This window comes from Leptosomus discolor, chromosome 2 (genome assembly GCF_034619465.1).
Source record: "Leptosomus discolor isolate bLepDis1 chromosome 2, bLepDis1.hap2, whole genome shotgun sequence".
Lineage (NCBI taxonomy): Eukaryota > Metazoa > Chordata > Aves > Leptosomiformes > Leptosomidae > Leptosomus > Leptosomus discolor.
Genome location: NC_141392.1, coordinates 46105729 through 46123138, shown reverse-complemented (window position 1 = coordinate 46123138; position 17410 = coordinate 46105729). Strand labels below are relative to the sequence as shown.

Here is a 17410-nt window from a genome sequence, read left to right as displayed (position 1 = left end):
CCCCTCCCGGCGCGCTTCCCGGTAGGGCCGGGGCTCCCGGCCGCCCCGGGCAGCCCCACTCGGCCCCTGGGGGCTTCCCCTCTCCCTTTCTTTCCCGTTTCGGGAGCGAACCCCGAGCCTTCCGTTGCCGGGGTTCCGCGGCGGGGACCGCGGCCCCCAGGGTCGCCGCTCCCGGCCCGCTGAGGGGAGCAGAGGGCCCTGCCGCTCCTCCGCCGGGCTCTGTCCGGCCACAGCCGCCGGCAGCGGCGTTACCTCTTGCCGCAGGAGCGCGGAGGAGCTGGCCCGCGGTTCCCGCCGCCTGCCACGGCGTTCTGAGGGGGCCGCGGGTTCGTCCTTTGGGGAGAGAGTCTGTCACACACGGATCGCTGTTACCGCGGGTCTGACAGACTCGCTCTTTGCTTGCTGAAGTAGCAGTGGCTGTTGAGAGAGCTGATGGGAAGGGTAGTGATAAAAAAAGTAGCAAAAAAAGTATTGTAATTCTAAAAGAAAGGAGCCAACTGTTCAAGTGCTTGCTATCTAAATCTCTTCCTTGAGTCTTATGAACACAACCAAAACCCAGGTGCAGGCATGGAGGCTTTTGGTTAGATAAGGTCATTTGATCTCACTGAGTAAAAGGAGGGGAGCAAGTGTCGTTTGGTCCTATGAAGTAGTCAGCAATTCGGTTATATTGGCTCTGTGCCTTGGTAAATGTGTTAAGGCATCATTCTAAATGAGCCCGATTGAGAGGCCTGCGCCTGAAAGCTCTTGCTTTCAACTGTCTATACAAAGAGGTTTAACAAAATATTTAATCTCTTTCTGCAAACTCTGCCTCATTTTCACATGCTCCAGCTGTTGTAGGTTACAACATTTCTATTTGTTTTTATGTTGGGATGTGGTGTAAGATATGCTGTATCTCTGATCATTCTTAAATCTCTTTTCAGCAGTTTTTCTACAACATCCTTTTGTGATGTGTGCATGCTAGGTCATCCTAGTATAGACATACATCAAGCAGCTGTACGCGGAGTTGTCATGATGTTTTCAGTTTTGCCTCTTATTCTGTATTTAGTACTTCAGATATTCTGTTTGACATTACCTAAATAATATTGCTCTGTCCAGACACTGTCACTCTGATAGTTGGTTTCTTTTATGACTGTACTAAAGATTTTAGACACCAGTAGAGATTTATAGAATGAAACCTTTCCCGCAGTGTATAAATTAGCCTTTCTTTTTTCTGTATTATTTTTGCTTATTGCTTTCTTTTATCCAGAGTTTGGTCTACAGTAAGACTTTTTCTCGTATCTCCCATCTTGATTTGTTTAGGAACCTTTGATAAAGGGACCTTTTTGAAAGATTTTGGGGAATTTACTAAATATTGTCTGGATTGTATTCACTGACTTTTTTTTTTCCCCGAAAATTCTGATAGAACTGCTAGGCATGACTTCTCTGTATGAAAAAGAAAAGAAGAAAAAACATCTGAGAGAGTTACTAATCTGTTTACTCATTTAGCTCATTTACTTTCCTACAGGACTAGCAAGGCTATTAGTCTGTGGTTTTTCAGGTACTCTCTGATTCTTTGTAGGATACTTGATATACTCTGTTCTCATGGTAAGAAATTCTGACTGAAACATTTTATAGTTGAACAGCTTTAAGGTTCTTTAAAAGTGGTATTGTACATTACAGCTATAAATACACAATACCGTGTGTTCAGGGTCATAAATATCTCTTATTAGCATTTGAATTTGATGGTGCCTTGAATGTGTCCCCGGTGTAGGAAAAATATGAAAATAAGAAGAACCTCTGTATTTAAAAAGAGATTAAATAGCCAAAGTTTAGGCATTTTCTGCCCCCACCCCATCCCGCCCCAGCATCTCCTCCCTTCCATATAAATCAAAACTGAGATTTAACGTGAGCCCCAGTTCAATTTCGGGGGTTCAGAATCTCTTTCCTCAGGAGCAGCTATTTGTTGTTGAGATAAACAAGATTGCCTGTTTTCAGTTTTGGGGAACTTTTACTTCAGGTCTGTTTAATATGGTATTTTTCCAAACCAGGTGTCAGGCTTGTTTTCTAGCTGGGTATTGTCATCTTTTGGCATTTCACAGTGGGGAGGTGTGTGACATCATTTTACTGGTGAGGAGAAGTAAAAAGAGGGCAGTATCTTCTAAAAGCAGAGGAATTTACCCACGTAATCATGTTCAAAAGACAAGACAGACCTATGCTATTCCAGAGAGAGAAGGTGGGGGAAGATGCAAAGCAGCTCTTATAAATTATATTGTGAAACAAATAATGACTGAAACAGGTAAGAACTGCAGAACGAGGGCAGTAGAAGCGCTAGCTGAGCCAAGCTGCCAGGGGAGTCACACAGTGTTGCACAACGTGAGCTGCCCGGCAGTGTCAGAGCTGGGGGTGGCAACAGGCTCTGCAGTCAGGGAAGAGCTTCTGAGGAGCTTCTCCTGGCATCATGGACAGCTTTATTCTATAGGTAACTGGAATGTATAGAAGTTGAACAGTGAGTTTGTTGCTGGTGGAGGAATGCATATTCCAAATCAGTTCTTTAACAAATACAGGAGTTTGATAACAACTAACAGTTTGTAAGGAGGCCACCAAGTTACTGCTTTAGATGGCTCTCCCAGAGGGAGCGTTTTTATTTCACATAGACCCATTTCATCACATCTGTTTCTAAACAGATACTAATGAAGTAAATGGCTGTTGAAACTGGTGAAGAAACAATAAATAACTACTTATAACTTTTTGTTTTGTTTAAGAGCAACTCCTACCAGAGTGATCCAGCATCCCTCAGCAAGTGAGACTATTAACTATGATGTTAAGGCTTTTGGATGCTCTCTGCCTGTTAAGGTTATGGAAGCTCTGAAGAAGGCTGATGGTAAAAACTGATTTTATCTGTTATTTTTCTCATGAAAATTGCCAGATGAGAGAAGTGCTAACATGTTGTTGATGCCATTTAAATGCTGACTTTACAGTGGAAACGTAAGTGTTTGTGCCTTGGTTTGAATCTAACTTGGTTAACTACGTAACTGTAGTTGTAATAACACTCATGTTAGTATGGATGCATGTAAATATCCTTCAAGTGCTGTCTTAACCAATATATCGTAAAATCCAGGGTTATAAACAAAGCCAATAGTAGTTTTTTAGTAACTTTTTCTTATTGTTCTTTCTCACCTTTTTCACTTGTTTTCATTCTGTTGTGCCTTAGAGTGGATGCTCTAATTTATTTTTTGATTTATTTTTAATCAACATCTGTTACCACTTTTAAAAGCCCCAAAGATACAAACCTTTACATGAGTTCAAGAAATTGATTTCCTAAGCAATTTCTTCCTGTGGATGAGTTTCAGTTTTATAGCAGATATAAGAGGAACCTAAAATGCGTATCTCAAAAATAATATTTAAAATTGCAGAGCAATTTACAAAGCTATTATAATCTGCTATTAAATGATGGAAATAGCTTCTGGGATTGTCTTGCTTTTCACTCTCAAAAGCTGAGCATTTGTCAAAGGGATTTTTAAGCTGTATCTAGTAATTTGGTATCTTAATCAAATACATGGGAAATGTAACATGGAATTTGAATTAACAGAAAATATATTTCTTATTTTCATATGAGAATGAAATTTTATTGGTTTTAAGGTTACTCTGCCATGTTTTAAAAATCTGAATGCTTTAAAAAAGTATTGCTTTTTATGTAGCTGATGTCCAGCTCAGCGTTCAGGTGGATGAAAGTGGATGGGCCTGGCTAGTCCACAGAGAGAGGCTGATTATTTGGAAGATCGGTCAGTCTCCGGTAGCTAAGGTAACTGAAAGATCAAGATGGAAAAACTTCTGTGTTTTATGCTAGATGAACAAGTTATTCGGTTGTGTGCATTTTTTAAAATAAGAATTTCTTTATGAATTGGAGTTTGTCTGGTTTCCCCCCAAAATAACAGGGTTGGTATGAAGTCATACTAACAAGAGTAACTGAAACTCAAGCTTTTGAGGGAGTTCAATATTTTCATATTCCTCTCTTCATTTTTAATTGTCACCTTACGCTAAGGTTAATTCATTGCATTTTAATAGGTGTGTCTCATGTTAAATAGTCTTGATAAAGCTATTTTAATAGTTAAAAAATAGTTGATATGATTATTTTAGATTATTCTGGGACTGGTTTTCAACATGTCAAGAAAAAGGTTAGTTTCAGCTGTGCTGAACATATGTTTCATCTAGGTTTCTTATGTCAAGAATTTTTTTTTCCCCTCTGGGCAGTGTTCCTTTCAGCATCATTTCAGTGAATAACAAGTATGGTCAGAGGAAACCTGTAGTTACAAAATCAGTATCTTTCAATTAGTGCAATGTATGTTAATTACGCCCCTACAGAGGGGTGTCTGGTGCTTGTATAGATTTTTCAAGGAATTAAAATTTTTCCGATTGTTTAACTTGGGCAGGGGGGAGGGAGGCATGTTTGCCCTCTCCACTCTGTTAGTATCTAGTGAGCTTTCTCAAGCACTTCTCATTTAGTTTTGTTTTGCTGCCTTGTTAGCGTACTGTATTAAGGAATGGTCAAATAATTGCAGCTCTAAAAGAAAAAATTCAGTACTGTAGTGTTGTGAGAAACTCTCATAAATAACTAAAGAAAAACAGTGGTGTTTGGAATGTACAAGTACGTGGTTTTTGGCTGTTTGCTGGTTGCGACAACCTTGCTGAAAATCTCTTGTGATGTTCTTTTGGTTCCCTTAGTTTTTAGCGGGGTCAAAAAGTCTAAAGTCTGTGGCAGAGAAATAAGTTCTTCCAGTCTCATATTTATTGTACCATCTCTTTCTTTCTTAGTTATCTCTGTGCAAGGAACTGCAGCTGCCACCCAGTGACTTCCAGTGGAGTTCTAGTTTAGCAGCTGTATCTTGTCTCAGTTCCTCAGGTGAAGCGCCTTCTCTGCAGGTGAACTACTTTTAAGTTTTAAGTGTGTAAGAATACTTTTAAAGTAACTTTGAGCATATCCTATTTTATCAAGCATTTACTTTAAAACTGCATTTGGTGGTGTACTATCTACTCAAAAGGTCAGGATTGATAGTTTGCAATAAATATGTTTGAAATAAACAGAATTCTGCTAGTCTTTTCAAATCACACCATTTACTTGTTACAGGATGAGATTAAATAATGATTTTCCTAAGGATTACTTGGCAAGCTTTCATAACAAGCAAAAATACAGTAAACTAAGAAGTATTGTGTTAACAAACACCAGGGCAATCAAATATTCAGTCTAAGCAAGTGCAGTTTAAATGCTGGCTGAAAAAGTTGTTCAGCAGTGGTTTAATTCTGAGTACAGATGGATGAGAAGCAAACACCAGCACCCTTCCTTGGCTGGTCTTTGTAAGGAAGGACTGGGAGGACAGATGATTTAATCCATCTTGACTGATTACTGAGTGCCTTTTCATAACATACTGTGCTAGAGTGAGGTTTGAAGGTCAGTTAAGTTTTCTGAAAGTATGTTAATCTGTCTGTTACTGTCATTCATGCAGAAAAGAAGCTCTCATTTTCAGCTTGGGTGTAGTTTTCGGTTAATATAGGTGGTGCTCTAACAAAACTGGATAAGCAGTTGTCTTTGGAAGGAAGCAGCAGCACAGAACATGTAATAGGTTCTTTTCTTTTGACTTGTTATTGCATTATGCTTCCAGGTGATGAAAAGCAATCTTAGTATCTTGTGATTAGCTCATAAAACTCTTAAGTGCTGTATGACTTAGTCGTACCCAAAGAAGTTTAAGAGGAAGTAATACACCTAAACCAAGAGGGTTTTTTTTTTTCATCTTTCTTCAGCTTGTGAGCTATTCATGGATACTGTGTTTTTATAGAGTGAAGTAGAAATAGTAGTAGTAGAAAATATTTCACTAAAATGAAAATTATTAAATAATGGGCAAGAATCACAGAGGACAGTACCTTCTGTGGTGGTTTTTTAGTTGTTACAATGTTCATTAGCCATCTGCTTTCCTCTGTGAAGATCTATGTCTAGTCAAAAATCAGTTAGAAAACTCCAAGGAGCTCAGTAACAGCTCTCAGCTACAGTTCTTCTGTTGTTCTGTGATTTTTTTAAATTTTTTTTTTCAACAACCAGTAGATTAGGTACAATGCTGTCTCGATCTGTACTTGAACGCAGTCTCTTGCTTCATGCTTTGAATTTGGTATCCAAGTGATTCCTTGAGTCAGCAGCCCTAATGTGGGCACACTATGGGCTTATGTCTTTATGAAGAGAAGAACCACCATGTGATTTGATATTTCTCTTAATGATATTAGAGCAGTTTATTTGTTAAATTATAGTCTGCATTTTAAATCTTCCATAGTAGCTTATAACTCTTGGCATCTGGAGTTCTCCACAGGCTCTTTTGTGTCTTGTAACTGTGCGTTTTGTTTGCATTTCAGTAGCAGACCCTGAATTATCAGGAACAAGAACCAGTAGAAAATATTATCATTAGCAAAATAAGGAAGTCTAACATTCCCTGCCCATATTAAGTTATGCTACAGGATCGTTTTGCAATTCAGTTCTAGGTTTGTCAGTGTGCATCCATATGCATTTCCTACTTTTTTTGTGCGTTTGTCGCCCACAATCTTGATGCAAAATAACATGTTTTAGTTAAAGCTGCAGTCTGATTATTGTTACCTTGCATGTTCTCTTCATTATTTTCTCACTTCAAGTCTCTGGCAATAATGGTTGCTACCAGTGAAGGTTCTGTGCGCTACTGGCCCAATCTTGCACATGAAGGTTCCTACACGGAGACTTTTACAGACTTTGGAGGCTCTCTATGCAGTTTCCTAACAGCCGTAAAGGTACAGTACAGTATGATTTGTGTTTAAAATACTGCTTTAATTCCCAATTTAAAAGTTTCAAAAGCATGCTCCGCATTATCAGTCCTGCATCTCCCATAAATGTTGCAAACCAAACTATCAGACGTTCTGAGGAGAATTTCAGAGATTGTTGATGAGTGTGATGGTCTTAATTAGCAGAGATGACTGGTAGTCATACGTAATAACATTAAAGTCAGGAAAGCATGCAGGATTCAACCTCAAGGTTAACAGGCCTGGTTTGGTACCTCTGCCTATGAGGAGTGTCGGTATTACTGCTGTGATTACTTCCAGTGGTAGAAACCCTGCTGGCACACAACCAGAGAGCTGCTTCATCTGAATATGCAGACCACACGCTCAGCATCTTGTGGTATAGCTCACTGGTGACTGAATTTGAGATTTCTCTATGAAAGTGATGAACAAGTTTATTATCAATTTTTCTTAGAAATTCTGTTTCTGCTGTTGATGTGCCTAAATGGGGGAAACTCTCAAAATGGAATATAGCAAAAAATTCCATGTGCTACACTATGTGGTATCTTCAAAACTAGTTACGATCATTAAATTGCACTTTATCTCATGACCTTTTCAACATCTTCTGTTCATATCCTATGTTGTAAATATTACTGTAGGGCATCAGCATGTCATAAACACTGGTAAACCTAATCAGAAGACAGTGATCTTAATGACAAATTTCTCAAGAGTTTCAAGATATTAAGAAACACTTATACATATCTACCCTATTAGAGCTGAATTCTGCCCAAGTTTCAGGTATCGAGATGAGGAGGAAAGCCGGTCTTGTCACACCTGTAGTTGAAACATTGACATCAATGTGAATTCAGAGCTAGAGGAACATCTTTTTTTTTTTTTTTTTTTTTTCAGAGCAGAACCCTTTTATTAATCAATGTTCTAAAGCTGCATTATTACTTACATGACAACTGTACTTAATTAGTCACTGGGCAGATTTAACCTTAAGGAAAATTTTTTGTATAGTATGATGATGAAAATAGTGTCGTCTTTTAATATTTTTTTTTTTTTTTAGTTTTGTTCTGTGAACATTTCCTGTACAGGTAAACAGTTCATTCTTTCAGCAATCTCCAGGCCCTTAGCATTCATTTTTTTGAAAATTGGTGTACATCTAACAGGCTCTGTTCATTCTCTGTACTATACAAACTTTGATCAGTTTTGAATTGAAGGCACCTTTTTTCTAATACCTTGGTGGCAGGGGGCATGAAGGCTACGCCTATGTTAGCAAGTAGTGAAAGGCAATAGTGGAGAATCCATAAAGTAAAAAAGGTTAGTGCTGAGGTGGTGCCACCACACTGGTCATTTGCGGAGAGGGTGTGGTTATTTTACACTAGTTCCAGCCTAGCTGGATGAAATGAATGCCTGCTAGGGGTCAGAGCCCATCTTTCGGTTTAGTTGCGTTCAAAGGGTACACAGCTGGTACGCTCAGACTGCTCTGTGGTGTGATGTGTGATCCAGCAGGGAGTATGTGGGGACTCACAGAAGGTCGCTTCAGAAACAGACTCTTGATACTAATTGAAGTGCTAATGCAGAGGCACCCGTTAGGACAGGCAAGAGATGCACTAACTGAAGTGTCTGCCTACTAAATGAGGTATATAAGCACCTACAATGGAGTGCATGTTTTGCATAACACACAAGACTCTTTCGCATTTTCTTAGTGCAAAGGTAACACCATTTTTCATCGTTGCGATTACATGAGATTTTAGTTCTGTTGTTAAAGCGAAGTGGAATTTTGTGGACAAAAATGTCGTGCAATGATAAGAAAACTAGTCTCTGCCAGTGCTGAGTACAGCCAGATGTTTGACTTAGTGCTAATGGGTTTTATTTCTTAAAAAAAAACCCAAACAAAAAACCCCACCAAAAATCAAAGCCAACAAAAAACAAAACAAAACAAAAAACCCAACAGAAAAGAACTTATTTCTTTGTATCCGCTTTATTGTTTTCTTTCCTGGTCTGACATTAGCATTGTGATATCTTTTCTCAGTTGTACATTCACTAATGCACCATTCATTTTTTAATTACCTACCCCAGTCTTTTTTGACATAACCAGACGCAAGATTTGTTATGCAGTTCATTTAGATTAATGTCCTCTAGGATAGGATGCTATTTAAAAAAAAAAAATTCTAGTGTGCTTAATAACACTTCAAGTTTTAAATGCACACATAGAAGTTGAATGTTATTTAATTCATAATTCAACGTATGTTTGTTAAATGTAGTAGTGCCTGTAGAGATCAATTAAATGTATTTTCTTTTCATCTTTTTCACAAAATGGTTTAAAATTTTAAAAAAGTATACTGAGCTGTATGCTGCACTGATTCAAGCATGGAGAATAATGTGGAAAATTTGTTTAAACAGGGGGTTTTTTAAGTGATAATTTTTTTTTTTCCATTTTCTTTGCTCTCAGGTACTGTGGATGTCTTGTGTCTTGTTCTTGTTTAGTGTTTACCCTTCTGAGCTGACATAAAGAATTTTATCTGACAACAGAATTGTTTCAGGAATGTGATTTTGTTGTTTGTTTTTTTTTTTTAATATAGTTGCTTTCTCTTTTTGTTAGGGAGGAAGCTTTATTTTGTCATCTTCCAGAGGCCAGCTCGTTCGATTAACACCAGATAGTTCTGGCAAGATTTATCAGCATGCCCTGCCACAGGGTCAGGGCATGTTTTCTGGAATTGGTAGAAAGGTTTCTTCTCTTCTGGGTATATTGTCTCCTGGACATGATGCTGTGGTAAGCTTGAAAAACATTCATATAGTAATCTGCTGTAATTTCTGTCTGTAATTTCTAGCCTCAGTGTTTAAGAAAGAAAAAAGAAAAGATGGTGTAAGGATGTACGATGACCAAAAAAACAAATTGAAAAAAAAAAGACAAGACTGAACTTCTTTATGTTACTTATATTTCTTTGAAATTTGAAAGAAAGACAGAAACCAAATAAATCTGTATGCTTTGTTAAAGGTGAATGCTGACTTGCTCTTTAGATCCGAATAAAAGAAAACTTTAAAGTAGTAATACTTCCTGGGGAATATGCCATGATTCACAGTCTTGCCTCTTTCTAGTAATAGCCTCATTACTACTTCAAGAAACTAACAGTAACCTGTAATTTTACTTTTCTGATTAGAGTTGCCAAGGGTTGGTGATTGGGTTGAACTTTGTCAATGAACTCCACAGAAGTTGGAAGGAAGTATGAGAAACACACACTGTAGATGCTCTTACATGTACAAAATGAGGCTTCTCTTGCGAATTACCATAATACTCTCATCTTGTAATGTCACTTGCGTAGGTTGCCCAAAGAGGTGATTTTTTTTTTTTTTTTTTTTTGTGGACTGAGAGTAGCGTAGATTGTTGTATCCAACTATTGAGGCTGTACTTTAACCTTTTTTGCCTTTTTTTTTTTAAATGCAGATTTCTAGCGTTCTTTGGGATAAAGAGAAATCAAGCTTTTATATGCTAACAAGTTCAAATCTAAACAAATGGGAGATTGATGATTCATCAGAACGTTATATTCTCAGCTGGGATATCAACAGGATCCTGAAAGAACATGTTACAGATGCCATTTGGGTAAGAGCCAGCTCATCTGGAAAGGGTTTGTGTGTTTGTTTAATAGCCTGTTTATAGATAATTATAAGTCAGATATATTGTTCTTTTAGGGTTCTGAAAGTAACTATGAAGATATTAAAGGAGGAGTAAATATTCAATACATGGATTTGCAACAGAATCGGTAAGGAAGTACACTTGGATCTGGTAAGATTTATGTTAATGAGATGAATATGTTCTGTTTTCTTGCAAAAACTTAATGTCAGTAATTGCTATTTAATTTTACTTGAGTGCCACTGCTGATAATATAAGCATTCTATATTAGCTAACTAGGTTATCCTATGCTTCATGCTGTCATTATCTCTTTGGTATTACAAATTCATTACCTAAGAATAATTCCTTTCACTTTTTTAGTGTCATTTTATCAGGTTTGGGTGTCAGTTTTGTCTTGACATTACAAAGACATCAAGTAAGCAATTGTAACTTGTTCCAGCAAATGCAGAGAATTCAGTATCCCTTCTATTTAATTTAATTGTATAAAATCACAACTGCCTTCTTTCAGTTTTGTGCTGCAATATGAATGCTGTTAATAAAACAGCTTGAAAGAATAAAAAAACCCTAAATACAATATTGGAAAATATTTATTTGTGATTGTACTTAAATATCTGGGTTTGTGAGTGGTAGAGTTTGAGCAAGTAAAATATGTAATAAGCCTCTCTCAACGGTGCGATATCTTTGTTGAATAGTGATGGACTAGTGATACTTGCTGCAGCGTGGCATCCTGGAGATTGTCCATGTCTTGTGTACTACACTCTGATAACAGTAGAAGATAAAGGCTACCAGATGTCTGATGACGTTGTTGTGGAGGTCACACAGTATAATCCTTCCTTTCAGGTATGCAAATGAAGGCTCGGAAACTGAGTTAAGCACAGTGTTTCAGAATATTCCTGTACTTAATCAGCTCTCAGGTTTTTGTCTAAAGGAAAATAAAATTCTGTCTTAAGCTTGTTCTTGGAAGTATGTATTTGTAATATTCTGAGGAAAATGTGTACTAGCATCTTTTAATATGTAATAGTAACTGTATGTAAAGTTTATGCTTTATACTTTGAGGTATAAGATAAAAAGCCTCAAAAATAGAAGTCTAAACAGCTAGTTATTACTGATTTACTTTTAGTTTTTGTCTGTGAAAGTTTCTACAGAGTAATTTTATGGTATACTCATGCAATCCATTTAGAACAGGTATCTCAGACTGTTGAGTCTCTTGTTGCAGGAAAAGGAATTAAGAGACCTGTGTTTTGGTCCTTGTTGGACAGCTGGCTTGCTGGGAGGGGAGGACACATTGATTGTCTTTGGGTACCTCATCTGTGCTATCTCTTCTGGAAGCATAAACTTGGGCATTAACTTTGGTAACCTTCTTCCACTCTTCCCCCCTCTCCCCCCTGCCTGTAATGGCATCTTGAAAATTAATCTTGAGATGGAAGAAGAGTGAAAACTGTAGAATAATTGATCCGTTTGCTTATCTCTCAGTGTGAAATTAGCAAGAATTTCATATATGTGGAAGAGAAAAACCCCAGGATCTTAAGTTTTAGGGCAAATTAAAAATGGTTTTGTTTGGTTTTTTAGGCTATAAGTTATATTTGTATCTTCTTAATTAGAACAAATTCAGACAACTCAGATCAGCCTTTAAAATGTTAGATGTTTGTTTAAGGTTTTGATTATGTATGTGATATTGTTTATATGTAATGCTTTCAGTCAGAAGAGGAAGTGTTGTGCTCTCTGATAATCCCAGATTACTTTAGCCATGCTGCTTATCTCTGTAAGGAAGATGAAGTGTTTGCTTGTTCCACTGGAACTGGAAGAATTTCTTTACCACAGGAGAAAATCATATTTGGCATACAAGGTAACATGCGAGGGGGGAACTTCTCTTTTCCCGCCCCCCCACCCATTTTGTTGATGCTTTTCTAATTTAATGTTTTTACAGTATTTAGATTTCTTGGAGAGCAGAATCATAGTTACGCTCCTTTTTATTAAATCTTTGAAGTTGGGAGTTTCTCATGAGTGTATGGAGAAAGTGCTGACGTGACATCTAGTATTGTTATTGCCACAGTGTTTTGGATGAAAATGAAGTAGATCCCCGCTCTCGGTATATGAAAGGGTGGGGAGTTTGTCTCGGGGGGGGGGGGGGGTGTCCCTCCTTTTAAAAATTATTTCTTTACCTGAACTTTTTTTCTTTAAGTTAACTTTGAGTCAAGGCTCAGCCTAAACTTCTTACTAGGTGCCTGGGTCAGATGTCTCCAAGTATGTCATCCTTGACCTTCAGAGGCACAGGTCCTTAGGCAGAATTTGAACCACCTGAATCTTCATATTTTTGTCTTAAACTTGCAGTATCTGGAAATCTGCATCTTAGGTAGCAAATAGTATCCACAATTTCTGTAAGTCAGGTGCAGTTGTCAGTTACTGTTGGTTGGGTCATAACAAAATGTAATAGTTGTCTATGAAACTTACATTTCATTCTTAAATTAAAGTGGCATTTATGTGCTTTTTTTTTGCCCCCTTTTTTTTTTTTAACTCTCATCTTAGGAGATAGCATTTTAGGAGCAGGTTCCTGTACTAGCCTCCCCATCTTCTTTACCAAAAAAAGTGGACTTATCACCATCTTGTCCAGGGAAAACATTTCTGTGCTTCCTGAAGACCTTGAAGATTCCCTGTCGTCTTCTGTTGCTGGACCAAGAAGTGAGGTAATTGGTATTTGCTTGGCTTGTTGAAAACTGAGGAAATCCTGGCTTGTTTGAGTTTTAAAGTTTTGGGTTTTTTTTAAATAGAGACTCAAAGAACTGTAATGAAGGCAGTTTTCAAAACCCAAGAAACATCTGCCAGTTCGGGTAACTTTTTTTTCTTTGTTTTAAAGTCGAGGTTTCTATGATTAATTTTTTTCATGTAGATGTATTACTGTATGTCACTAGGCCTGATGTAACACTATTGCAGACATTCAGGCTTTATTCTTACTTTTTGATCAGGATGGTTTCTTAAGTCTTTTGTGTCTGTTACTTTGTGCATATGAGACACTTTTTTCTTATCGCGCTGTGAAAAGCTTGGAGGTTAAGCTGAGAAGAGCTACCTAGCAGCTGAATATTGTTTCTGCTTTCTTTAATTTTTTTAAAATATTTTTTTTAATATAGTGTTACAAAAATATGTTAAAGTATTTTTATTGATAGTTGGTGCAATGTGCATTTATTAAGCTTTTGTTTACATCAAATCTGTTTTGTTTAAAATGTATGTGCCCTGGAGATGTCCCTGGAATGGGACGGAAGTATAGAACAGTTGTCACAATATAAATTAGAGAATATTTCTATGTGGTAATAGTGAGTTTTGATCCTTATTCTAATTAAATCACCTTTTAAATCAGTTATTATTAATTAGTATTTTAGTAGAAGACCTTTGTGGTGATTGCTCAGATGGAACTATGTTTTTCTTATTGAACTAATCTCTAGTTAGATTTGTCTGCACTTACATTGTTTTTGTGGGTGATAGTACTCATGAATGCCTTTTAAATTTTGTCAAAAATGTTTTTTGAATGTTAAAATATTTTAAATTACCATAAAAGATTTAACTGGTGAAAGTTTCTTTGCGGTTTGTGTGAACTTTATTAATATGCTTGAGGTCAAACCACTGTGTGACTTCCATTGTAATGTATCTTATGGGCTTGTGTTTGGCTTAATAAACACAACTGCTTCCAGGTGGCATTTTTATTTTAAATCTGTATGCTACTTAGACAATTGTTTTCGTTTCATAATGAAGATTGGTATTTTTCTTTTGACTGAAGTTTTTACTTTGCGTTTTCAGAGTCCTGCGTTTGATGCAAGCAGTAGGCTAGAAATTATAGCTCAAGAAGATAAGACTAAATTACTGAAAGCTGCTTTTCTACAGTACTGCAGGTAGAAATTGCACTTGATTTTTGAGACTTTGTTTATTTTCTGTTCTTGAAGGCAGCCTATTTGAGTAAGAGATTGTCTTGGTAAAGATACTCTTGTGCTGTTTTAATTAAAGCTATTTTAAAGACACATGTGCATCTTTATTAGGAACGTGTTAGATGCATCCTGAGTTAGTGAAGAAGTGATACGTGCTAGGAGCAGATTTCTGTAATCTCAATGACTTTTTGCTTACTTTGCATAAATTCTGTGACATTACTGCCAGTGAAACAACTTTAAACTTTGTTATTTTTTAGTAAATGGTGTTTTGTTGTTTAAAAAAACATTCTTTCCTTTTCTTCCTCATTTTTATTTGCATAGCTGTTTTCAATAATACTTTCAAATATGTTTAGTAACTATTTATGTGGCCATGAAGAATAACTAGCATGGCAGATTCTGTGGCAAGATGCTGTCTTTTTTTTAGATTGACTGATATAGAGGCAGTGGAAGGAAATACACTGGTTGTCTATCCTGATTAAAGCAACCTGGCTGTTGAGAGGCATGCAATGCCTCCAAAAGATTTGATGTTGAGATAGTGATGTAAACAAAGGAGGAAGAGGAGAGATAATAAGATAAACAGAGCTGTGGACATAGATTAATTATGTTTAGAGAGGATTGTTTTCAATATATATTTATTTAAAAGAAACAAACATTTAAAAACCAAACAAAAACCAAAAACAAACCACAAACCCTCTTAGGGCTAATCTCCTTAAAGAGTCTTAAAACTTTAAAAAGAATACATTTAAGATATCAGGAAGTAGGAGTGCTTTTGACAGAGCTGCATGTGAGGTAGAAGATATGAAGGGGATTAGGCACATATAATAAAAGGATATCAAGATCTGTAAACATGCACAGAATCTAGAAAGAAAATCTACATGTATTCAGAAGTGGACACGTCAGTAAACAGAAATGCTGCTGCTGAAGGTGGCTGTAGTCTGAGGTGACTGGAGTAGCCAAGGTCTGACAGCACAGATAGCAAATATGAAAGTTGGTATCGCTGAGAATGTGAACAAGGGAGTTGGAAACGGTCAGAAGAAAGTAGGAGGTAGTAAGGAAAACAATGTGAAACAGTATGGAAGTTTAATGTTACTTTGATTAAAATTTGGGTTATATTTATGAAACTAGAAGAAATTGATAGCTTGATGTGTATAGTATTGATTCAGATTTTTTTCCAGAAAAATAGCATAGCATGGTAAAATGGATGGTGAAATCTTCCACAGAACAGATGTGGCAATGGCCTGTCCAGATGGCCAAGTAGTTGATGCAGAGCAAGTAATGCAAGGTTGTTTAACAGAAGATTCAGTATATCCCAGTTTTTAAAAGTATAGTTTGCTTTAGTAAACCTTTCTGCAATTTCTGGATGCACTGCTGGTGTATTTCAAGATGTCTTGGTCATAGAAACATTCAAACTGAAAGTCTCATTAAAAAATATAAATATTTCCAAAATCAGATAGTATATTGGAATCACAGTATTGCTTCTCAGTTGGAATACAGTAATTTTTACTCACGAAATCAAATCAGAGCTTTGTGTGAATATTGCATGCTTCTTGCATAGAGTTCTTAAGTAAAACTTCATACCTCAGAGGTTTAAGCATTTGGATGCTTCTTCCTCTTTTACTTGAATAAGATTCTCTGACATTACAGGAACTAAGAAAAATGTGTTGTATTTGCTGAAGCATTTTCCTGAGAGCCTTTACTCTGTTGGCATTTGTGGGAGTCATTACCTGTAGTCTTGAAAGGGTTATAAAGCAAGCAATAGAAATTTGGTGACTTAACCACCAGAGACATCCAGACTTAGCTCTACGTGATGAATCTTTTCTCTTAAATAATAATAATTGGGGTAATAATATAAAAAGTGATTTGAAACACTTCCTGGCTTGTGCTTTTTTGTTTTATAGCTTGTTCAGCCTGCTTGCTTTAAAAGAACTTGAATACCTGTCATCCATAGAATCAGAACACCGTTTTTTCCATAATTAGTTTAAAGATAGCCCAAACAATGCTTGATATTTATAATCTAAAGCACTATACAGAAAGCCATCAGAAAGCCTTACTAATTGAATGGTTCTTTTTCCTATAATCCTGTCTACTGTTTTTATTTCACATGCTTTGTATTCGTTTAATTTCAGGAAAGATATAATCAATGCACAAAGCATGGTAGTTGAGCTCTTTCCAAGTAATGCAGATCTGGATTCTGATGCTGAACTGGATAGGTCAGTGACTCAGATCAGTGTGGACTTAATGGATGATTACCCTGCCTCTGATCCAAGATGGGCTGAATCTGTACCTGAAGGTAAACATAATGGGGGGGGGGGGGGGGGTGTTTCTTAGGGTTTTTGGTGTTGCTTGGGATCTGGGTTTTGCTTTTTGTTTGGGTTTTTTTTTTGGTGAAAAACTGTCTACAGTATTCTAGATAAAATTTATAATTTAAGTTTTCAGAAAAGGCATAGGTGTCCCTTGCCCTCTTTCACCACTGGATGTATTTCCAGAAAGGCTAAAAGATGCATCTTAAGAGACTCCCAGATAAACCTGTGGTTAGTTCTAGACTTCATATAGTAAACACAAACAGCAAAGAAAACATTTCTGAGAAGGGTACTTTATGCAAGGAACAGGTGGTGTCACTTCAGTGTTTCCATGATTCCTTGGATAGGTCTAAATTATTTTCTGCAAATAGAGATGTTGAGAGAAACAGTTTTATTTGCTCCTGCTTAGCCCTTTTGTCAGTGTGGCCGCACAGCTTCTGGTAGGCTTGAATCCTGGCTGGAGTGAGCTCGTATCCCCCTGAGGCTTCAGTATTTATGTCTGCCTAAAAGAGGACTAGAGAAATTTATTGTGGAGTATTTGTTGTATATAAAGATTTAAAGCAGACATGTTTTCAGCAAGAAACTCCTTTCTGCTTCCCTCTTATGAACAGTGTTAATTTGAAACTGTCCCCAGGATCTCTAGGCAGCAGTTAGTTGCCAGTTACTGAGCAGACTTAGTTTGAAAGTTCATGTTGTAGATAGTCACAGACCGATGATACTTCCTGCTGCTGTTTCTGTGTGGCAGCCAGTTAGAAATTATCAGGCATCAGATCTTTAGTGTTTTCAGAAACAAC

General features: G+C 37.0%; 1 protein-coding gene across 1 annotated transcript in view; it reads left to right on the top strand.

Annotated features, from left to right (window-relative positions):
* The window catches only part of NUP133 (nucleoporin 133), a 36472-nt gene that overhangs the window by 266 nt on the left and 18796 nt on the right, over positions 1 to 17410 (top strand). Inside the window, exons 2-13 of the mRNA XM_086461010.1 lie at positions 2742 to 2860; positions 3678 to 3781; positions 4792 to 4899; positions 6649 to 6780; positions 9374 to 9544; positions 10217 to 10372; positions 10462 to 10532; positions 11095 to 11242; positions 12101 to 12248; positions 12929 to 13086; positions 14192 to 14283; positions 16443 to 16606. Coding sequence (XP_086317136.1) covers positions 2742 to 2860; positions 3678 to 3781; positions 4792 to 4899; positions 6649 to 6780; positions 9374 to 9544; positions 10217 to 10372; positions 10462 to 10532; positions 11095 to 11242; positions 12101 to 12248; positions 12929 to 13086; positions 14192 to 14283; positions 16443 to 16606 — 1571 coding nt within the window. The remainder of the gene's footprint in view (positions 1 to 2741; positions 2861 to 3677; positions 3782 to 4791; positions 4900 to 6648; positions 6781 to 9373; positions 9545 to 10216; positions 10373 to 10461; positions 10533 to 11094; positions 11243 to 12100; positions 12249 to 12928; positions 13087 to 14191; positions 14284 to 16442; positions 16607 to 17410) is intronic.